This window comes from Agelaius phoeniceus, chromosome Z (genome assembly GCF_051311805.1).
Source record: "Agelaius phoeniceus isolate bAgePho1 chromosome Z, bAgePho1.hap1, whole genome shotgun sequence".
Classification (NCBI taxonomy): domain Eukaryota; kingdom Metazoa; phylum Chordata; class Aves; order Passeriformes; family Icteridae; genus Agelaius; species Agelaius phoeniceus.
Window position 1 is genome coordinate 19,314,905 of NC_135303.1, and position 23,819 is coordinate 19,338,723.

The window sequence follows — 23,819 nt, forward strand, 5'->3', positions numbered from 1 at the left end:
ACAAACATGTAATTATGTGGCAGCAGGTTTGAGGTTATAACAAAAATCATAATCCTGATATCTACTTATGTCAAAGCATGCTGAGCTGGGAGTCTTTCCTCCTCACAAAGGTAACCATCTGCTCCAACTTTAATCTACACTTGTTGCCTAAATTGTTATTCACTGTGACTCAACTGTCTCTTTAAGGGATCTGTCACCTTGCCACATGCAAATTCATCAGCCTCAACTTCATGGGAAGGAATTTTTAAGATTAACTGCTTAGTGAATTTAAATTGCATGCAGATGGAACCACCAAACAAGGATTACACAGTCTATTATCCATCTACTATGTGGATACGTGGTACTTCTTACTTAACATTGCCTTACCTCCTGTTTTGCTATTTTAGTAATATAAAAAATACTTCGTGGGAATGAAGAAATGTGCACCTCCCTGTGGAAATATTTTGTGTGATGAGTTCTTTTGGTATAGGAAATTTTATTTGTAGGTGTATAGCCTCCTCTTTGAAGAAGGGAAAATATGGACCTATAGAAGACTCTGAGTTCCTCAGTGCAAGTCCAATAGATGATTAAGTATAAATATGTTCCATGCCTGTACCAAAGAGGTAAATCCTACATTAATTCACTACTTATACATAGATTTCAGTTGGCAACTGGGTTACCAGACCTGAGATACGTGAACCAGCAGGGAACCCAAGCCTTTTTGAAGTAGTAATTGAAGAGCAAGCAGGACACCCTGAGGTATCTAATATGGTACAGGCCACCTCTGTTCAGGTAACTGAGCCACTCCCTATGGTTTTAATGCCTGTTAACAAAGAAGAAGGCATGACTAACATTTCACATGGGAATAAAGAGGGTCTTTATTGGTAGCAATTTTCATTGCTTGCCCCTAAAACAGGTTCTAAGCCATCATATTAAGACTAGAAAGTTATCATGTCAAACCACCTGTGCTCAAAAAAACTTACCAGAAGCTATATACAACAGGCTAAACTATTCCTTGATTTCAACAGTGATGTCTCTTGAATATAAAGCTGGACCATAAATTTTACTAAGTTAGGCATGTGTTGGTTTCATAGAGGAAGCATATATATATCTTTAACAAATCAAACAAGTCAAAAAAGAGCAAGTTAAAAGAGCTAGAATTGCTTTCCTTGAGACAAAGTTTTGGGTAGCATATGGCATATACCCAGAGTGGTCTCCAGAACAGGTGAGTGGGCAGAAAATTCTGTCACAGATTCTCACATCTAATCTTTTTGGATAGTATGCCACAGGCCTGAGACTTCCGTCCCTTTTGGTTTGGTAGCTTGACTTATCCTCTGTTGGCAGACAACTCTGATTGACATACGGAAGCAGCAGCTCCTTACATTCTTACTTCCAGCGTCTGGGAATAATTTAAGTGTGCTTGTTTGTGACTCTCCAGTTTGACATCTGTTCCAAAAACTCAAGGAGAAGAGAAAGGAAATGTTTTGGCATAATTCCATGGCAGTGTCAGCATGGCAGTGTATATAGTTTTGCCTATTTGTCACATTTTAATCTACTCTAACTCTACGAAAATTACAAAAATTCAGCATTAAACTGGCAAAATACTGTGCTGTACTGAGTTGTTTGGTGCTAGTCTAGGTTTTAATTTATGCATTTGAGGAAAAATGAGCTTTAAACATATCGGCATAGTAATATTTATTTATTTGTCTATTTGCTAGTAGCTTCTTAAACAGTTAATCATGTAATCTCATACTTTCTGCATAAGGGAGGAGCCAGTGGACCTAGAGTATTTGTCTAGGTAGACACAACTGAGCACATTTTTTAAGAGAAGAAAGGACTGCCACTTAGATGTATTCAAGGAGTGACTTCCTGAACAAATATAACTTTAAATAAAGGTATATTTTTATCTTCTCTGTTTTTAAACTGGGAAACATTTTACATCAAACACAGGATAAACAAAGCAAACAGATCCTTCCTCCAGCTGCATTAAATCTAGCTGCATTATACCAGGCATTTCATACTGAAAGGTATGTGATGGTTTTTTCCTCTCAGAAAAAACCATCATATTTTCATATAAAAACCATTTATATTTTCAGTCTATCTGTTAGCACAGCATCTGATGATGTATACTTATATTTGACTTTCACAATCCAGTCTTAACTTTGAAGTTCCAACTCCTGGTCTGCTTGGGATGTTGTTGGACTATTTATTTACATTCAACTTGTTGTTTATAACCTGTCACAGCCAGCTGCCTGACATCCTATTGCCTTGAGAGTCTCAACTTTAGCAGAGAATTAGAGCTCTCCTCCGTTTCCATGTGAGCTCTCCTCCATTTCCATGTGAACTCATTGCAAGATACTGGGAATGTAAATTATTATAAAGTAGGAATCTGAAAATCCTCAGCATAACACATCATACACATATTCAAGAGCCAATGAAGGAACTAGCCAGGAGTTCTATGGCAAAAGACAAAAAAAGCCCGAAACAAACAAACAAACAAACAAACAAACAAACAAAAACTACCCAACTATTATTTCCTCACCTCCTTTTTAAAAAAAACTTCATGCCTAGAAGAGCTAAGATTAAGAAAACAGAAAATATGGTCATCAATGCCCCTGTCATGGAAGATACTTTTCATCTTCTCTTTTGTCTTCTGATATGAACTGAACTCATACAAAATTTTTAGAAGATTTGTTTGATTTCCCAATCAAACGGGTCACATTAGATAGCTTAAGAACTAGCTAAAGCCAGATTTGTCTTAAAGAGTTGTAGCTCCTGTTTTGACCACTTGCATTAAGACTTCATTTCTTACTCAAGTCCAACGTGCATTAGCCTCCAGTATTGTGATCTTATATTTGGAAATCCTTGCAGACTTCTCCTTCAACAGCAACAGAATTGAGGAATTCAGTATAAACATTACAAACAGTTAATTAAGAAGTTTGCGGCACTTCTTGCATGCTGAGTGGCTGAGGTCTCTTATTCTTCATACATTTTCCCTCCTGACATAACTTTTACTTGTTTTATCACCATGACAGTAAATTCAGAGGATGCTCGATCAGTAGATCTGGGACTATATTCTGAAAATGAGGACAGAGGTTTTTATACAGAAAATTTTCATTCTGCTTCCTGGGTTTTCAGAGGAGATGATGTCTCTCCAGATAACAGTCCTAGATGTCTCAGCAAAAGACCTAGACCAGTGGCAAGTAAGTTGGCTAGAGCAACAGGTAATAAATGTCATAAAATTTTATTAATTTTGGGCACTCTGAGGATTTCAGGGGAACAACATATTGGAGTAGGTGCTGGTCTCTTATGCTAAAGAAAGGAAAGGGAGCAACCCAAGAATCTAAAAGCTTATTTAAAAAATAAACAATTCTTATTTATTTGCAAATTAGAGGCAATGTAATTCCATGACTTCTTCAAGCTTGCCAAAATCTTAGAGATATTTATGGTCATAAAGTATTATAATGGACATAAAACCTGGTTTACATCAAACTTTCAGGCATAATTGATCCAGGAAGAAATTAATCATTTGCTAGGAGTATGGAGGATTGTTCTATTTGTAGTTTAAATCTGTGCAAACAGATATAGTGAACAACTTTTTCTTTTGGAGGGGAGGTTTTCCTTCACTTCTCAGATGTTAAGTTACTCAAAAGTAACACAGTTCAAAGAACTAAGACAAGCTGAAACACCCCTATAGCTTTCCAGGAAATTGTCCTTTGTTGGAGCTCATAAATAATTCAGAATATGAGAGAAAACAAATGTCCACTATAAATCTTCTGGTATGAAAAATTTTCCTTAACACAGATGAGAATATTCTGGAAAACCATTTTGGTTGCTTCTTCTCCCAGGGGAGAGCTCAGAACTTCAGCATGATTGTTAAAGTCAGTATTGAAGTATCTATTTTGGACAGATAACATCAATTGGCCTGATATTAAAGTAATCTTGAATCTTGACATTTCTGTCTTCTGCATAGTACACAATTTGAAGACAAAACAGCTGTCATAAATTACTATTGAATTGGCCTCCATTAAGAAAAAATACATAGTAAGGTAGTTAAATGATCAAAATCTGACACTCCAAGAAATCAAATTTACACTGAAATCATTCTTAAGTATATTTGCTAAAGAACCAGCCATTTAAGTCAGAATAATAATACTAATAGACCCTGAGAAAAAGATGGAAGTAAGCAATTAGACCCTGATCTTCCTTTTTATGGAAGTTGATCCCTTTAAGTGTTAAATTCTGATGAGTTGAAAGATATTTCAGCTCCCCTTGGCAGCAGATGCCACTGTGGGTGGGGAGGTCAAACTACAGGACTGGAAGGCATTCTGAGAGTGTGGAGTGGATGGATAAACAAAAGGAGAAGAAACAACTATCCAAAAGATAGAGCCTTATGAAATATAAAAAGAATGAAACTACAAGCAACAAATTTAAACTCATTTGAGAAATTAGAGTGTATTTTGTATTTGCAGAATAGAGGTTTGACACAGAGGGCATGAGTGTTTTTCTCTCCTAAAACACCATCAGTAGAGTGGAATACCTGAATACTTCAGCCTACATTACAAAGTCCAGGCATTTAATTTAAATTGCTGTCTGCCTGTGCCCTGACATGAATGATACTTGATTTGTTGTGGTGTGAGGGGTATCACCCGCCTGAGGACCAGCACTAAACAGCCAGGAGTGATAGTGAAAGCACCCCAACTATTTATAAAATCAGTAACGCTCAGTACCTACAAAAAGTTTTAAAAACAGACTGCTGCTTATTAAATTGAATGTTTAAAGAAAAAAGGTATCTTTCTTCCTATCTCCAGTTCGAGAAAGAACAGTGAAGATTGCTAAAGGAACTGGCAATTACCCTTGGGGTTTCAGGATCCAGTTCTCAAAGCCTATCCTTGTGACTGAAGTTGACACAAGTAAGTTGTGTTAGTACTGGTTAATTTCGCCTGTGGAAATATATAAAAATTAAATACATAATATTATATACACTGATATAATTATATGATATATATCTACATGATATAATATGATCTACATAGTACAGAACATCTGTTTTATATTAATTTATAATATTGATGTACACAATAATTTCCTTAATTAGTGGAAAGATGTTTGAGAGCAAGAACTGCTCATGGGCAACTGTCTTAGAGCCCCTCTATCCCTAGTAGTAAATCAGACTCCACTGCCCTGTCTTCTTCCATGTCAGTTCATACCTTGTGCAAGTGCCTGCATTTTGCTTCCCTCAAGATGTAAAGTCTAAAACTTTTGTGGGCTGACGTCAATGAATGACAATAGGCCATTAAAAATTAAAATGAGGATGCAGTGATCCTTCTAATATTTCCAAAAATCTTATTGGCTAGGGACACTTCGACTTGGATCCATCGAGCCATCTGTCAGTCTTGACAGGTGGACTGTTAACTTCTTCTGGTAATTATGATGATTGTAAGAAACCCCAAAAGAAACTCCAAAACCCAAGTGAGTGAGCAAAGAATGGCAGATAATTTTCAGAGAAGATGAAATGTAAGGATACTGCTTCTAGAGAAGAATGAGCTAGCTGTACCATGCCTTAATAATGGTGTTGGCACTATCGCTCAGGAATGAGATCTTGGAAGTCACCACTGAAAAGTCTCTGAAATCATTGGCTCTGTGCATAATGTCAACTTAGAAATCTGGCTAAAAGTTGACTCAGTCAGTAACAGCAGAGAGAATGAGACGCAGGCACTCTGTCATTTTGCTGCTGCCTAAGACCTTTCCAAATCGAGCGTACTGCTTGCTCTACTGCTCTGCATCTCAGGACAGGCACAGTAGAATTAGGAGAAGAGCAGAAGGTACAAGAGACTATGATAGATTCTTACTAAAAATAGCAGATACTATGCAAAATGTCATCCCGTACAGAGAAAGCTAGTGCATGCCTTCTGGCATCTGAGAATAGTTCTGTCACTATTACCAGCCTTATGTATTAGATTGTCCATTATCCTGACAACACTGAGAAAGCCTGTGAATTCAGGAGCATGTGAGTTCATAAGTTCTTTACCTAAGTACAAATAAAATCATACATCATGCATACAATAGCTCTGACACTTACCAATTTATCCCTACCACTTAAAATTAAGTACAGCAACTCACATTTTATATCACACTTTTATTTGTATGTTGTTTTCAAACACAGTTGCTTTAAAACAGTGACAACATTAAAAAATAAGGTTTTTCAGATGAGCTTGTAGTAAAATTATATTTTCTCAAAATATAACTTATTTCATTGGGAAGAAATTCTTCCCTGTGAGAGTGGTGAGACACTCAGACATCTTGCCCAGAGAGGCTGTGGATGCCCCATCCCTTCAAAAGTTCAAGGCAGGGTTGAATGGAACTTTGAGCAACCTGGTCTAGTGGAAGGGGATTGGAACTAGATGGTCTCTTTCAGCTGAAATCATTCTATGATTCTATAATGAATATTTTAATAATATTTTTATAGCCCACCTATGGTCGTAAAGTCTGGTATGGCATGCTCAAGGCCAGCACAACCCAAAATGTTCTGATATTTACGAATTCTTTTTAATACACATGAGGGTGGACTGGGGTTTTATTGTGCCTGTTTATTATTAAGCTTTTACTAATCTTATCCCTACAGTTTCTAAACATTCTCAGAAATACACTGAAGGATCACATTTACTGCATCATAGGGTGCAAAATCTTTAAAAGCATACAGTAAATGTTAAGGACATTAAATAATATTTTCCAAAACTATTATTTTACAGTACATTCAGAATGCTTATTTATAAATGAGAAGATAAATACTGTATTTGAGAAATTTGTAACTGGGATTTAAGTAACTGTGTATTGGTGCCCATGAATAGAGTATATTTATCACCTCCCTAGTTTGTTTCCATTCCTGGTTTGCATGTGTCTGAGCAGTGTTTGATTAGGAATGCATGTGTTTTGCAATGGTTAACAAATAAACAAAAGGTGAGGCATTAAAAATCTGATTCAGTTCTTCCTTCACTGGTGCCTTTTTAACTTACCATGTAATTTCTTCCTAAAGCCAAAAATTCTCAAAATGCTATATCCGAATTCTATTAACCAGCAAAGATAAATATCAATACAGAAGGTACTCTTTTGGGGTTAAATTCAAAGTTTATCAGAATAATAGATATTTTTTTCTACTGACTCTACTGAGCTTTGCATCAGATCTTTCTTTGCACTTCAGGCCAAAAAACTCTCAGATACTGAAATGTCTATTTGAATCTTAAAGCATTTAAATCCTAATGGCATTTTAAATGGAATTTCTCCATTGCCAGTGATTATCTAGGGTTGCATCCATATCCAAATCCTGAAGCTTCCTTAACAGATGAGTAACAGGTTGGTGAGTAAAACTTGTTTCACCTCCAAGTTGACATCATGAAGGCCCTAAAACATAATTCTTGATTGGTTGAACAGATACTTGTTTTGCTAAAAAAGTGTGATCATATAGACACGCTTGATATCTTAGCAGTAAATAAATTTTTGTGTTTGATTTTTGGTTTTGGTGGTTTTCTTTTGTTTGTTTTTGGTTTCATTTCTTTCTCTTTTTGTCTTTTTTTTTTTCTTTTTTTCTTTCTTTTCTCTTTTTCCCTTTTTCTTATTCTCTTTTTCTTTTTCTCTTTTTTATTTTGTTTATCTTTTTCTTCCAGATAGTGCAGCTGAGGAAGCAGGGCTTCAGGTTGGGGATATTCTGATAGCAGTAAATGGAACTGATGTCACCAGCATGCCACATTCAGAAGCTGCAAATCTGGCAAGGAAAGGTAATTCTGAATCACAATAAATTAAATTAATGGGTCAGGTTTTCTGTTGAATGCTCCAAGTTCATCCAGAGAAATGGGGTGATATATGCAACTGAAATCTCAATTAATAGTTTAATCCCTTACTATTTCATACAGTGGTATTGCCGTGGTAACTTTTTTATCTAGACCTTGTGTTTTAGACATTTTAGAAAATTAGTCCCCAAAGAGCATGTAACTGTAATGGTTTTGGCTTTCCTCTTACAAAGAAAGTGACTCAGAAAGCCCTTAAAGTGACTAGAGAGACACAAATGCCTTATTTATGCCTTATACTTCCTCAGGGAAAGACTTCACACCTTCCTTCTGTTTCTCTGTTTCCAAGATCTGAAGTCTAGTCAGGAGATAGGAGAGTTTATTTCATGAGGCATTCTTTTGTAGCACCACAGAGACAGTCAGGGATATTAGTCCAGTATATCCTTCCCAGAATTGTGATGACTAAAACCCAAAGATAGCCATATTTACATGGGGAAAATTAGTTTACTGCTATTCCCATATTGATCCCAGATAAATTTTTGACAAAGGATCATGGGAAATTCAATAAATTAAAATACTTTTACAAGGCAATGTCAAATTTGACTTGACACATACTGTATTATTTAACTATAGAACTGCCATTCACACTGTTTAAGAGAATATTGAGTGTTTTAGCAGATAAATCTGTGATTACTGGTATTTTCAACTCCTCAGAGAACACCCCCTGGACTGAATCTTGGCACATCAACAACATTCCCAAAATCAAGTGTCCCCCAAAAAGAAACCCAGCAAATGTTTTGCAGATGAAATTGTGTCACAGTCACATTTCTCAATCTTCCTTCAGGCATTACCACCTGCTCTTTAGTGTTGATACAATCAGAATTTCAGGCCTTTAGGGTCAAAATCATAGATATATTGATACTGTCAGCACATATTGTGATGTTGCATCTCATTGATGATGAAGATAACATTTTTTCTTTAATCTTGCAAGCCATAATCTCTTCTGAGTCCTTACATTTTGCAAATGATAACTAGAAGCTTTAACACAGGTTTGCTTCCAGCAGCCATCTTCCTCAGTGAGGGGCACAGAAAAAAATTACCATACTCCAAGGCATGGAAAATGAAGAATTCTCAAGAGCATATGTAAAATGACATTGACTGAAGGTGCCCCTAAGAGCATTTTCAGCAATTTTTTGTTAAACCTCAATTTATGTACACCCATTTGAGCAATGAAATTACTCAAATTACTTCTCCTAACTGATAAAATAGACAAGTACCAAAGATGCTGCTGGCAAAGATAGGTCACAAAAATTTTTTTAGATGTGTCTTCAGATAGCTGGCTCCATTACTAGTTCTCAACACAAAATTAGTTCCATTGCTGAATTTGTGTTAAAAGAAGGCCAAATATCACTTGATTTAATATGCTTTGTCAGCTGCTCTGCTTCCTTTTACTTCTAGAAGCTACACTGGGAGGACATGGGCATGGTATAGAACACCGCCTTCCTTCTCCCTACCCTAGATGGGTATTCAGAAATACTGACGCATTTATAGTTTTGACTTATGTTTTCACATGTAATATTTTAGGTCCTGATATCCTGACGATGATAGTGGGATCAGACATCAGCCGTTACCCCAACACCCCCAAACCTACCTGCCGAGGATATCTGCACAAACGAACACAATCAGGAATACTGAAGGGCTGGAGAAAGAGGTGGTTTGTGCTGAAACACAGTGGTTACCTACACTATTACAAACACAAGAAGGTAAGGAGAGTGGCTGGTGAGAAGTCATAATTCAGGAGTGTGTCCTGAATTATGGAGTGTAGCAGTTCTGCACTCAAATTTGCAGATCATTATCTTGACTTATGGTATTTGCAGCATAACATCAATGCTACAGGATTTTGCATGAAGTGTACAAAGGAGGCTTGTTGAATGTTCTTCTACAGTTCTCTATGCACCTTACATTTCCAGCAGAATAGCTGGTAGTCTTGTTTCTCTGCATCTCTCATGGTAGACACATGAGCCATCTAATCAGGAATATGCTGCAGAACCACTGGGTATGCAACAAAAGAGTCTGGCGAGTGCTTTATTTCAGCACTAGCTATTCTGGTGTCAAAACAAAACCAAGTAAAAAATTTCACACTAAAAAGATGCAAACATGTAGGAAACATTCTTTTGGAGAGATTTCATTTTATCATAACCAGATCCATCATCAAACTCTTGCAATGTAAAAATGCATATCTAGTTATACTTTAAACACTTTCCAGTTTTTGATCAATTAAATATCACAGAGTGTTAGATAAATTGGAGTGAGGATTAGAAGGTGCCCCATAATCTTACATTCTCTAAGATTTAATTACAATTTCACTTCTTCCTTTCAACTAGTAGAATTAAATTTCTTTTATTTCATTTGTTCCTCAACTACCTTATTTGTTGCACTAGGAAAATAAATATTTCAATCATGCAAACTCTGTGCATTTGCTTTTTCTTAAAAAGAGTAAATACATTTAAAGCATTGCATAAATATTTTATAGAAATAGCTAACTACTGCTTATTTTCTTGCATTATCCAAGACTAGCGCCCTTCAATTACTTTTTAAATTATTTCATGCTGATTTTCTGCTCTCTGTCCCTGGACTCCAAAGAATACATTTCAGAATACTGAAATATTGAGGTGCTATTTTAGCAGATGAACACACAAGGATTTTCTTTACTGCCTCATGTGCTTACAGAGTACTCTGAAGAATCATTTAGTAAGAGAGAGAGGGAGCAAGATAGTTAAAACAAATACAGTTCTTCACTACTGAGAGAACCTAATGCCCAAATGAAATAAGAGGGATGTCAAATGTATTTGTTGGCACTTCTTTCTTTTGGTATGATTTCTCTCAGGATCTAAAAAGAGGACTGCTCATCCCACTTTTTTTTCTACAGGAATTACAAACAATATTTTTCGTTTAACGCAACTTTTTATGTTTTATGCCAGCTGCATGATTAAATTGGCAATATTATGTTCCTGATCTTGCCTCAATCTGGAGGAAAAAAAATTTTCACTTACTGTATCTAGGAAGTTCTTTGAAATAGTTAATTAAAGGCAAGAATAATTCAGGAATTTAAAAAAAAAAATCAGGAAAAGCTGGCACTATCCAGCAAAATAGCCAGGATATTCAATTTACTCATCTTCATTCTGTTGTTAAGAACATCAGCTTACATTGCTGTATTTCCAGTGACTCCAGCAAGGCCATGCCTGTTTCCAGTTGTGTAAGAAGACAACTTTTATATAAGCCTGAAATGCAGAATATAATGTTTTGTAGTGGAGAAAGAAGAGGGTGATTAATCTCTGCTTGCTCTAAAGGAGCAACATTTGCTCCTCTAAAAGTACCATTCGCTGCTCATCACAGTAAAGGGGCTGCAAAGTAACCACAAAATGTTTGTAGTGAAGTATAGGACAAATAAGTCTTAATCAGCTTTACATGAGACCAATAAGATAGAAAAAACGATCTACCTCACAGCAGCAGAGCATCACTTCAACCTGTTAAATCTCTAAACTGCCATCAGCAAGTCACTTTTAGAACATGACAGCTAACTTGAAAACCTTAAAATTGGTTGCAGTCTTCAGGATAAAAAAAATACTGGTCTTGTGACTTTATTAAAGAAAAGAAATATAATTTCCAGGACTCAGGAACAAATGGGCCATTAAGGGGTTTAAAGACTGTGGAGCATGCATTCATTTATCATGGGGAAATACCTGCTAGAGTGCTAACAGTGTTTGAGGCTTAATAGGAAAACACAAGGATTAAAAAGGCATTATAGTCAAAAATTAGTTTCCTAAAATTCCTCATTACAAATATCCATCATGTAAGGTGTTCAACAAATTTAATACTGGCTTTTACAAAACCACTAAGTGAAAGTGCCAGTGAAAGCCAGAATTTCCTAAAAAACATTTATAACAAGCTCCTATCTGGTTTTTATCTTGCAGTGTTTCTAGGAATTGTTTTCAGCCCTTTGGACATAAGTAGACCCTGGTAAAGAGGATAGCAAGACAGATAACTAATTTAGCTCCTGAAAGGTAATGAAGAAATAAATATCATTGTGGTTATCATCTAGGAGAAACTCTAAAGAGGCCTGTCTCCAACAGGAAAGAGTTATTAACGTATCTCCATGCAAACTTCCTTTCCAGATGTCAGAGACTGATTAATTCTAGTCAAACCAGCTCTATCAGGTCCTTGTATTACTTTTATAATTTATTCCATTTCACTGTCCAATTCCCTCAGCTAAGAATGATGTAGAACTATAGTAGTTAGAAATAAAGATCTAAAGAGTATGGGTTTGTTGCCAGCATTTTGTATGGACTCCAAGTAGGAAAGTCAAAAGAAGAAGCTGTGATAGCAAAGAAGTAGGAGCAGTTACGTTGGAAGGAATAGTCAAGTTGGAAACTATTGCCCTGACAATAGAAAATAGCATGCTTTAGAGAATCAGCTGTAGTGAGAGACTGAACTGTGAATAAAGAGAAAATCGACTTTCCTGTGTAGCCCCAAGTCTCAGAGAAATGGCCTTCATGACAGTTCATGCTGGTAATGCTCTGAAACTACAACATACGCTTTTGAAAAGCACTCTTCCTGTGGCAGCATTGAAGGACAGGAATGTGGTTTTTTGTAATCATATATAATAATGTCACTTTTAAAAAGAGAATTATGATTTGCATTTCTTAAGCTCCCAAGTTTAATGCCTCTAGGAAGCCCTTAGGCATATTGTGGGTGACTAAGACAAAGCATCTCAAAGCTGAGGGCAGGTCAGTGAGAACAAAGACATGCATTTCTTATCATCCAAAACAATTACACTCCAATCTGGTAAAAAGCTATTACATCACTTAAATCACTAGGTGTTAGGTGATATCCCTGTCTCCATTAGAATAGAATAGTGAAGGAAAAAAATGCTTTTAAATTATTTTCATTTCTGTGGTATATGGAGTCCAGTTTTTACACCAAGAAAGAAATCCCCTGCGTGCCATATGCAGAGCCTTCAGAGCATTTCAATCTATGGCAAATATTCAGTCCTTTGTTCTCTTGAACAAGCCTGTGTGTTCATTGCTAAGCCTAATCACTTTATATAAATGGCTTAGCTAGAAATAGATTTAGATCTAAGCCATTGCTCATAGAGGCATCACTGCTATTTGTTCTTCATTCTTGCTTGGAGCTGTATCACCATACTCTGGAAGCTGCCACTTTATATAGAGCCTGTGTATAATCTGATTTCTTAATGTTTACCATGACTCCCATGGCTCTAGAATGTATTTTTCAGCTGACCTTTAAGAACCTGCTGAATCCATTGACTCCAATACATCCTCTCTATTATTTCTGTTGAGAAATGAGAAATAATGCTAGCTGATGATATATGTGTTAATTTGGGCTTAAAAGATTGCATACCCTGACCCAGAGAAAGTCATACACAGATACATTATTTGATCTGACTCAAGTTGTTGAAAATTTTAACTGAATATTTCTTTCTGTGAGACTTGATCTTGCAAACTGTTCATTACCTTTTGTGGAATTAATTGCAACAAATTAGAAAGAACCAATTGGACCAACTGGAATGTGAAGATTAACCATTCCATGAGACCGTTTGATTGTATTTCATCTGACAGCCAGGATTGTTTGGTGTGTGATAATTGGGTTCTTCAAATCAGAGAAGCTTTTAAATGTTTTTTCCACATTGCTTTGTTCTTCAGTGTATTTATATTCTCTCTAGTTTATATGTAAATTATTTAAAGCAAAACAAAATTAAAAACTAAGTAAATTCATCTCTACTGGCAAAAAATGCCATACAAACTGTTCTGGAGTCTAGAGCTCCCTGTTCACTGACATAACGCAAGGCCTTTCCTCGAGGGCAAAGGAAATAGATGTAAGGAAAAAAGACATAAAAAGCATTTGTTTTTTCTCTGCATTGATGTCTGCCCAGCTCAAAGAAGGAGTAAACAGGCTTCAGCTGTAATATCCATAAAGAATCAAAAAATGAGCCTGCCACAAATACAGTGATTAGAAAAACAGACACAGGGAGAAGAAATTTTCAGTGATATACTAAGCAAGCAGCACCAGACCTCAATGAGAAGCTGGTCAGAGAAAACCAGAAAATAACAGATGGTGAAAATTCCAGCGAGAGTTGTGGACTCATCTGCTATGGTGGAGAAAGCTAGGCAAATAAGAAATTAGCAAAAAGAAAAAAAAGTTCAGTTTCCTGTCTCAGTTGAGATGTCTATTTAAGAACACTGAGGGACATCCAGGAAGATATTTTTTGAAAGAAAGTCAAAATTTGGTCATGCCACTACTTACCTGAAACCAATCTAAACCAGTGACCTCAGGGCAACTGCCTCACACTTCCTACTGCCAGTCTCCCAAGTTAGCCAAGACTTCCTTTTCTGCTGTCTAGCCCTGCTCAGTTTTCATTGTCTTTTAGATTCCTTCTAGGATTTGATATTGTTTTCTGTAAAGTTGCTTTCATTCTCTCTTACTAGTAGTTATAGACTATTTTGTGTATTACTTTCAAGTTCATTTCATAGTTACTCATGTCATTACTTTTTGTATTTTTTTGCTACTAATAGCATGAAATGTGCATAGATTTTCTCAGCATCTTCCTAATGATACATGAAGAAACTTAATTTGTAATTTAAAGCATGTATAACTGTGCTTGAACAAAACTTGAATGCAATGAATCACTTGGGAAATACGATGAATGGCATTAACTGGAATTCTGGAATTACTTGTACCAAATTAAATAGGACTACATGCGCTACCTTAATGAACATTTGATACAATATAGGAAGGAGACATCTAACTTTCTATTTTTATTTCTTTCTGATTTCTGTTTCTCATCATTATACATTGTTTAATACTCTAAATTTCTTTTGAAGAAACATTTAACCTAAAACTCAGATCATCTTAGGAAAACCAGCAGTATAGGAATGGTTACTTCAGATGTTTCTCCTGTTCATAGAATAGCATGTACCAGAGAAGCACTTGCTTCCTGCCTTCTACCTAGAAAACTTCATCCATGTTTGATACTGAAGACTGCCTAGAATTCATAAACTAGATGATCACAACCTTGAGGAAAGAAAAAAAAAATTAGTGCAGAATGGAACAGTAGTAGCTAAAATCTGAGTTAGTGCATTTAAAATCTGTACAAAACATGATCCTCTCAGGCAGCATCACATAGGTATATTAGTTTCCATAATGGCAGTATCATCAATGGGTTGAACTTTAGTCTCAGGCATAAGAAAATACTTCTATTTTTTTTTTTTTAGCAATATACCTTTGGCAATTCTTTTAGCAAAGGGATATTTTCCAAAGGAATGATCTCTTATTCATGAAAGCCACATGAGTGAAAAAACACCCCTTACAAATGTGTGGATGTGACACATAAGTCATGGTGTTAGCAGTGAACAAAGTGGTGCTGGGCTAATGGTTTGACATGATCATTATGAAGGTCTTTTCCAAGTTTAACAATTCTATGATTCTCTGGTCTGGATTATCAGAGAGAGCACGGCTCTCTATCATTCAGTGAAAGGCATTTGGTCTCCCTTTAAATGCGTCCAATCCATTTTATTCCATTCCTCGATGTATTTGAGACACAGTGGACATAAATAATTCTTGGTGCCACAGAACTTCTATTTACATTCATTCTAGACACCACAGAAAGTGTTTACAAAATAGGTTTATAGGGATATACAGTAATAGTGATCAGTCATTTCAGTATCTAAAGCGACCATTGTCTTCAGGACCATGGACAGGATCCTACTGAAGAATTCCTCCTTGGCACAGCGCAGGTTGTGCTTCACTGTAGGAACGGGATTTGGACCCAAATTTGGTTATGCTGTCTTTGCAATGTTATTTTGTGTCTTGAAGTCATTATAAGTAAAGGAGTCACATAGCACTGACAATTTGCAGGATTGCCTTCATCTTCAGTTTTACATTAAAAAATTTTAGTTTGGCATTAAAAAAATAAGAAGACAAGGAAGTGTAGAAATTGAAGAAATGTATTCATGAATATTTATTTATACTGTTGTCATTATTAGGGACTGTTTTATTTCTACAGAAGAATTATGTGTAACAAAGTGATATTTCCATGTGCCAGTGAAAATGCAATCAATTATTTAACTATTTAATTCCCACAAGAGCATTTTTTTTCATGGAAAGCTCTTTATGTTTATTTTTAGGCTAAGAAAAAATTACATCAGGCAGTTACAGTTCAGCTCCTTCTGACTAAATTTAATTAATTCCCAGCAATCAACTAGTTTTATTCTATGAGACTCCACCATCTGTGTATTTTGCAGATTGCACTCATGATCTTCAGAGCCCCCAGCATTAACTTTCTTTTTAAATTTTATTCCCACCAAATTTGATGCAATTGTTAGAGCTCCGGTCACAGATTGTCAAGGAAAAGGGGCTGAGAATATTTTTTAAAATACAGCCAGAGTTCATTGTCCAGATGTCTGCACCTTTATTTTGAGTTATGACATGTATTTAAGGAGAGCTGGGCTGGGAAATTGTGGGAATAAACTGCTTCACCTGCCCATGTGCATAAAGGAGCTTAATGGCTCTTTATTGCTAACCACAGGGAAAGACATTAGCAGTGCCTTTCACTCTCAAAGAGCTTTGATACAATCAGAAGCAAGCAAAAAGGTTTTGAAGTGCTCTGCATTGAAGGTTGTTGTTGTGTGGGAAGGTTTATGAACATAATGATATTTACAGCAACTTTGCAAAGGAATTGAAATTATGCTCATTATTTTCAAGTATAAGTATTTTTTCCCTGTATCTATGCATTTAAGATGAGTGTTTCTGCATAAACCAAAGTGCGACTACTGCATTGATTATCAGAGAGATGTAGGATCCTAAATTCTTCAGTGCACTTTGAAAATCCTGGTATCACTCAGCTGCACCCTCAATGTTTGGAATATATACACATACCTAGAAAGTTTTTTTGCATGCAGATATGGCTTCTGATGAACCAAAAGCAATTAAGAGAGCAAAAACAGAGATGCAAGTTTAGAGGGTGTTTGATTAGTTTCATATTAGCTCTGAACTTTGGGCATTCTTTTTTTCTAATTGCAGGATGAAGGGAAGTGCAGACCCCTGGAAGTAACAAAGCTGGAAGGAGCAGAAATTGGTGTCGACACAAGTCTGGGTAAACCATTTGTTTTTAAATGTATACCTCAAGCTGGAAACAGGATTTTCTACTTTTGTGCAACTTCCAATCAAGAAATGAAGAGGTAAGAAATCTTTCATTTTAATGGCTTCTGTTTTGTTACTCCAGTGTGGGAAGAAGGAGATTGCATCTTTGGAGGATGTTCACAATACCTACCTTGATCCTTAGGGAAAAAATTAAAAATCTATCAGCAATTTAAGGGAAGATAATGTTTCTATTTCTCAATTGCAGAAGCTTCAAAAATTATTTTTCAGTTTCATAGCTTTTTTTCTTTAAATAAAATCTTTAACATTCACATTTTGTTACCCCCCTGATTTCTTCATTTATCCTGAGAACAAAAACTTCACCCCTATTCTCATGCTTTCTCTCCCAATTTTATAGCAAATGGAAATGTAAGTTTTCCTGTGGATGTAAACTTGCTTATCAGTCTCTCTTCTGCCCAACAAGGAGAATAGTGCTAGTAATAAATACAATCCCATCTTCATCTCCTTTTCTGTCTTTCTGTCACATTTTCATTTTAGTATTTTAAAATGCAAATGTGCCACAAAAACATGTTGGTACTGATAAGAGGCCATGTATTTAGGTTTGACACAGAGAGAGAATTTAAAAATAATGTTTTGCATTTCCCAAAGATAACAGGTGACAAAACAAAGAGATTAAAATCACCCATAATATTTTAAAGGGTTTTTACATTTCCCACTAATTCATTGTCTACATTATAACAAACACAAGGAGAGTAATCATTTAGCCTGACAAGTTGAACTATATTTGAACTATATATTTTGATATGTAGATTCTCCTGTCCGCAATATTGCCTTTATTTATTACAAAGTGTTATACAGCAAGCTTTGTGACTTAAATTTTGGAGAGCCAGCAATGTTTATTTAGATTTAATCCATTTGTTTTCTGACTTAAAGCCTTAAATATGTCCTGAAAATTGTGCATCCCTTTAGATGCTGCATATGCCAACAAGAATTAGAAGAGGCAGTGAAGCATATTTGTTCTGATCTACCAAATTAATCTGTTCTCACTTTTTATCATATTACAGGTGGCTGGAGGCTATGGATAAAGCAGTGCATCCCATCCATCAGGTAATGCTGTGTTTAGGTGAGAAGCATGTGTACAGCAGATTGTGCAGAAGACTGAGAGAGAGATTAGCTGTGTTTGTACATGGTCAGATGCCGACAACAACATGGAAGCTGCACACTTTTGTTCTGTTGGACTGTGAACCACTCCCAATCTAAGAGTGGTTCATATACAGAATTATGACTCAGCTTATATGCTTTGCTGCGATATGGTGGAATTAATCAAAATACTTCCTCTCCAGATATGAGCAGCTTTAGGCTGGTTTGGAAACATAACATGAAATTATTGTAGCAGACAGAAAGCAAGGCCTTGTGTTAAGCCTTATGTAATACTGTTCGGTGTAAAAGAAGAAAAGGGCCATATCTTCCTAAGGATTCCCCACATTTCTGCCTTGATTGCAGGCAACCCACTTTTTCCAACAGAATATTGGGTGACAATGAGACATGATTGCTGAGTTCTTATTTTCTGTGTTTTCAGAGATAAAGAAAGATAAGTATGTTGATAAAAATTGACTTAACCATCTCTTTACACTCTTATGTTCTTTGCTGGCCCCTCTGGCTGGGAAAAATACAGTCATAATTGATCTTGAGCTGCTACATGGAGACGTTACTCAGCCCAGCATAATTCAGTATCAATGGTCTCTGGCTTACGCCTGAAATGGGAATTGAAAAGCTAATTTTAGTATTTCCAGACTTTGAACCATAGAGGTCAAAGACATTTTAGTCTGCCCTTTCCTGGCCCCATGAGTCCTACTCTCCTGCTATAGACAAACCACCTTTATAAAAATATGAAAATTGCAAGGTACAAATTAAAAGCTGCATTAATGAGTGAAAAAAAAAAATTATATGAGTGATTTCTTCACCAGTATTTCATGCTAGGTTTAAAAACAGTGAACGGTGTTTCTTGATGCTTTAATACCTTTTGATGTAAAATTGATTGAACTTATATTTCTTTTGGCTTAACTTTCACATGAGGTTTTAAGTGCGAAACCAAACTTGTTTCCAAGTATATTCTTCCTGAGCATTTCTCAATATGAAGGAATCCACACACTTGAAAACAGCAAAAACAGATCACATAATTGAAAGTGTGTATCCGAACCTAAAGAAACATTAAAACAACCTGAGCCAAAAAGGATAATAAAGGCTTACACAGACAAAACACATCAAAAGAGTCAATCTTTAGTGTAGCATGCATAAAACTGTTAGATAAAATTTCCAACATTGGACATACAGAAAGATCACTCATGCATTCATCCATTAACAACACAGTAAAAAAAAAAGGGAAGTTCTGGGAAGGGAAGTTCTGGGAAGTTCTGGGAAGTTCTGGGAAGGGAAGGGAAGGGAAGGGAAGGGAAGGGAAGGGAAGGGAAGGGAAACATTTAGTGTGTGGTAGTGCTTCCATCCAAGTGTGAATGCAGTATCCCACTGACAGACACCACGACATTTTCTTTGAAACCCAAAGAGCAGATGGTGAGTTTTCTCTTGCCAGATTATATAAAGACTACTGAGGTCAAGTAATCAACATGACAAATTTTTAAAAAAAACTTCATACAGCTGTGAAGTAGACCTGTTTGTACCTAAAAGACATGTACTGAAAAATAAAATAGGTGCAGAAAAGGCAAATCATTATTTTAAGAAGAAACTAGACATTTGGATATTTTCTATCACATACACAGTAATTTCATTTTCAGCATTGAATTTTGTTGTTACAACCCCAGTAGCAGCTCAGCCCTACACAGCTGCCCACTCACTAGCTCCTAGTGTGAGGGGGGAAAGAATCAGAAGACTAAAAGTGAGAAGACTAGTGGGTTGAGATAAGGGCATTTTAAGAGGTGAAGCAAAACCCACACACAGAGGTAGAGCAAACCAAGGGATTCATTCATCCCTTCCCGTGGCTGGACAGGTATTCAGCCATCCCCAGGAGAGTAGGGCCTCATCACATGTAATGGGTATTGCCAGCTGGGGGCTATGTACAAATCACAAATGGGACGGGGCTGCTGTGGAACGTGCCTTGAGCCGTTTTATTTTTCAGCATCAGTCTCATTACATGATTATGACAATGGGAAGATGCTCACATCCTAGGCAGCAGGCAAAGAACTTAATGTTACAACCTACTTTATAAGTTTCTTGACCAATCACACAAAGCAAAAGCATATTGACAGTAGTTCTATCCAACCACTATAAGCACACGTACCTTTGGTTAAAACAATGCTTGCTTATTTTGAATCTTGTAAGCCTTAAAACACAATGCACAGAGCTCCATTATTAAGCTTTAACCTTCCTAATATCTTGCTAGATAAACTTTTCTGTAGCTTAGAGAGTTATTCTAGACAAGCGTTAATACACAGACCATTGTTCTATTTGTCCTTGCTTTTCTACATTTCACATAATTTTTCTGCTGACCTATCTCATGGCTGCTGCTTCGCTCTAATCACAGTTCTGCTGTCTCTAAGGCTTGCCTTTTGCAGCTTCCCAAAACCCTCTGATTTTGTGGATTCCCACAATACGTACTCAGGAAGTGAAACACCACCACTCCAAACTTCCCCCCGCTTCCATCTTCTTCCCCAAGTTTCATATGCTGATCATGTTGTATGTTCTGGGATATCCTTGTGGTTGCTTAAGGTCACCTTCCTAGCTGAGTTCCCTCCCAACTCCTTGTGCATCCCCAGCCTCCTTACTAGTGGGGTGAAGGGCAGAAAGCCCTTGGATCAGTTCAAGCCCTCCTCAGCGATAACTAAAACATCCCTGTGTTGTCAACACTGTTTTCAGCCCAAAACCCAAACACAGCCCCATACTAGCTACGGTGAAGAAAATCAACTCTATTCCAGCCAGAGTCAGCACAACTTTTCAGAAGATTTTCACAACAAAAACTAATTTCTTAGAAGACTAGAGCTTGTGTCTTTTCAATACTGGCATGTCCTCCTTAATTTTTTACCAGAACATTTCATTACATAACTTACTTTACAGAACCATGTGTGGGTAGATGTCACACTGCATAACACTACACTCCCACCATTGGCTATTAAGAATCCCGAGTGCCTGGGGCTTCTCCACCAGCTGGACAGGAGCAAAGATGTCTGGATTCAGCACTACTGCATTCTGAAGGATGGTTGTTTGTACTTTTATGCCACTCTCCGGTCTACACCTGCCCAAGGTAGGGATGGCTGCTAGATTTTAATTTATTATTGAAGTAGAAATGTTTCACTTCAGTTTCCAAGTAGAACTTTTACCATCAATGGGAGTTTCTTATCAGGAAATTCATGCTGTTCCATGAAGGTGAATGACTCAGTCTCTCTTTATTCACTAGCCACCTAATTCCTGACCCTAGTATTTTTTCCTCCCACATTTTTATTTTTTTCTTTCTGAAATTGAATTAATTCTGCACACATTATCTTAGGAGCAGTTATCAGAAACAAGATTCACCCTTCTAAAGCACTTTATGATGGGTTGAGGCAGTCCCACTGATGGTAGTCTCCTGAAAGCTGTCAAATCCTGCATGTTAGGAAGTATCCACAGATATCATGAACTCTGACTGGTTGCCCTGAAACTACCAGGTTTTCACATGACCTTGTTAAAGCTATTCCATCCCTCAATTTGCAAAAGTTTCCTACTGCTGGAGAGCCTGTGGTCCGGGATTCGGCCACAGTCATTTGCAGCTAAAGCTGCCATCTCTCCTGCCACAGCAGGAGAGGGTGACTGCCTGCTCTCAAAGCAGCAAATAATGCTACTGGGGTCAATTGCAAGCAGAGCTTACTTCACACACAGAGGGGGGATGGCTGAGGACCTGTAAGTGCTTCCTCCCTGTGCTAAGGGAGCTGGCAGTCAGAAGAACCAGAAAGAAAATACTTTTCTTTTTACTTGCTAGCCAGTCTTCAGACCAAAAGGGAAAAACTTTTCTTAGCACTTATGCTATTATGATCAGGCAGAAGGTACTCCACTTTCTGTCATTTGCATAACTCTCTTCTGTGGAGACCCTGGGGGGCATTCCCTGGTCTAGGGAGACACAAGAAGCTTCCATCAAAAAGCTCTGTTAGACTCCATTGGCTCCTTCCCCTATTCCTACGTTCCTGAGCCACATCTATTCCCTATTCCCTGATTGACCCTCATCTTTGTACTGCCCCAAGACCAGGCTCAGCCCCCAGGCCCGTGTAGTTTGGTGCTGGAACCTGAACATCTCACAACATGGCTGAATAAAACATCTGTGGATATTATGCAAAAGCCTTTTCTGCTTCCTTACCCTGGACTATGCTAGCAGCAATTCAGACTGCTACACTCTTCATCTGCCCAAGGCCATACTTACAAATTGACTAAGGATTTCCTCTTTACATTAAACCAAAGCTAAGGTTTCCACAGAGAACAACAATGAATTATCAGAAATCCAGAAATTAGGTTTTATGCATTTATGACCCTGAAGCTTATGTTCCTACTGCCAAATATTTTCTTTTGGTGTTTAAATATCCTACCACATAAAAATTCTTCTATGTGGGAGTATTTTTTTCTTGTTAGTGCATTTCTTTTCCATTTTCACCACATATTCTCATTCTGTTACATCATTCTCAATGCTAGAACATTAATTTGGTGCTGTTGTGCCTAAATATGAGACTCCCCAAAAATAAAGACTGTTTTCTGCAGGTCTTTCTGGCTATTTACCATGTATGTATAAAGTGAACTTACACCTTAAGTTGCACTGAAGTAAAGTCTGAAGCAAAAAAATTAAATAAAAAGATCAAAGCAAAAAACAGTTAAAATGAAAATGCCCAGAAGATCAAGTTCTGTCTAATGCGTCTCCTTCACAGCTGGGTAATGTGGCCTGCAATGACACCTCAGTTACTAATGGCATCAGCAGTAACCAAAACTGATTTTAGGCACGTTGTTTTTCATGTTGAAATTCATATCCCTTTAGTTTTTAAAGGAATAAGAAAGAAAGTATCAGTGACAAGAGCCTCCCTTCCAAAGAACTTTACAGTAGCTAGAGGCAGCCTCATTAATGGCAGCCAAAAACTAGGAAAAATATTTCGCCATATCCTGTTTAATCAAAAGCTAAATAAATCTTTATTGCTCATCATTTGATAGATAAAAAGCCTGTTTAACATTGTTGAGATAATTTTCATAAAAGAAACAGAACTTTCAGATTTTTAAATATTAAGTATATAAAACTCTGTGAAGACACCAATCTGAAAATCCAGTTTGCCAGATTTGTTGGTGTGCTTGTAATTGGCAGTAATTCTATTAATGGTATCTGCAATGTACATAATGCATACTATTTTATTCTATCCAGGTGGCCTTTACCTGCAGGGCTATAATGTAAGTGAGCAGTCCCTGGGCTCCAAGAGATCTGTCATTGAACTCAAACCTCCATCCGAAGAATTTAAAACTTTTTACTTATGTGCAGAGAATGTAAATGAAAACAAAAGGTAAACCAAATATTTTTAATTTCTCTTTTTTTTCCCAGTTTATTTACCAGACTTTAGGAGACCAGGAACTCTGTAACTTGGGAAGATCTAGTGACAGCTTTGCAGTCTGTTTTTACTTTAGCAGTAGCCTTAGTCAAACTGCAGTAAAACATATCCTGTAACAGGTGAGTCATCAGTTCTGTTCTTTTCAGTGCTGGAACAACAGCAAGGCTGGCTTGCAGAAGTTTGGAAATAAACCTGGATAAGGTGTTTTTCACAATTATGTGTGGGTGATTATACTGAACACAAAAGCTATGGCACTTCTCATTAGTGAAAGTAGAGTGTATATCCTTCTCATTCCCAAGAATTATTGACTTTGATCAAT

At 36.8% G+C, this 23,819-nt stretch overlaps 1 protein-coding gene across 2 annotated transcripts in view; it reads left to right on the top strand.

Moving 5' to 3' along the window:
* The window catches only part of LOC129133762 (uncharacterized), a 44,432-nt gene that overhangs the window by 13,978 nt on the left and 6,635 nt on the right, over positions 1 to 23,819 (top strand). Inside the window, exons 4-11 of one of the 2 annotated variants that reach the window (XM_077171016.1) lie at positions 3,015 to 3,182; positions 4,791 to 4,892; positions 7,644 to 7,754; positions 9,348 to 9,526; positions 16,863 to 17,020; positions 18,005 to 18,047; positions 21,009 to 21,195; positions 23,320 to 23,455. In XM_077171016.1, coding sequence (XP_077027131.1) covers positions 3,015 to 3,182; positions 4,791 to 4,892; positions 7,644 to 7,754; positions 9,348 to 9,526; positions 16,863 to 17,020; positions 18,005 to 18,047; positions 21,009 to 21,195; positions 23,320 to 23,455 — 1,084 coding nt within the window. The remainder of the gene's footprint in view (positions 1 to 3,014; positions 3,183 to 4,790; positions 4,893 to 7,643; positions 7,755 to 9,347; positions 9,527 to 16,862; positions 17,021 to 18,004; positions 18,048 to 21,008; positions 21,196 to 23,319; positions 23,456 to 23,819) is intronic. The other variant, XM_077171017.1, reaches the window with a different exon arrangement.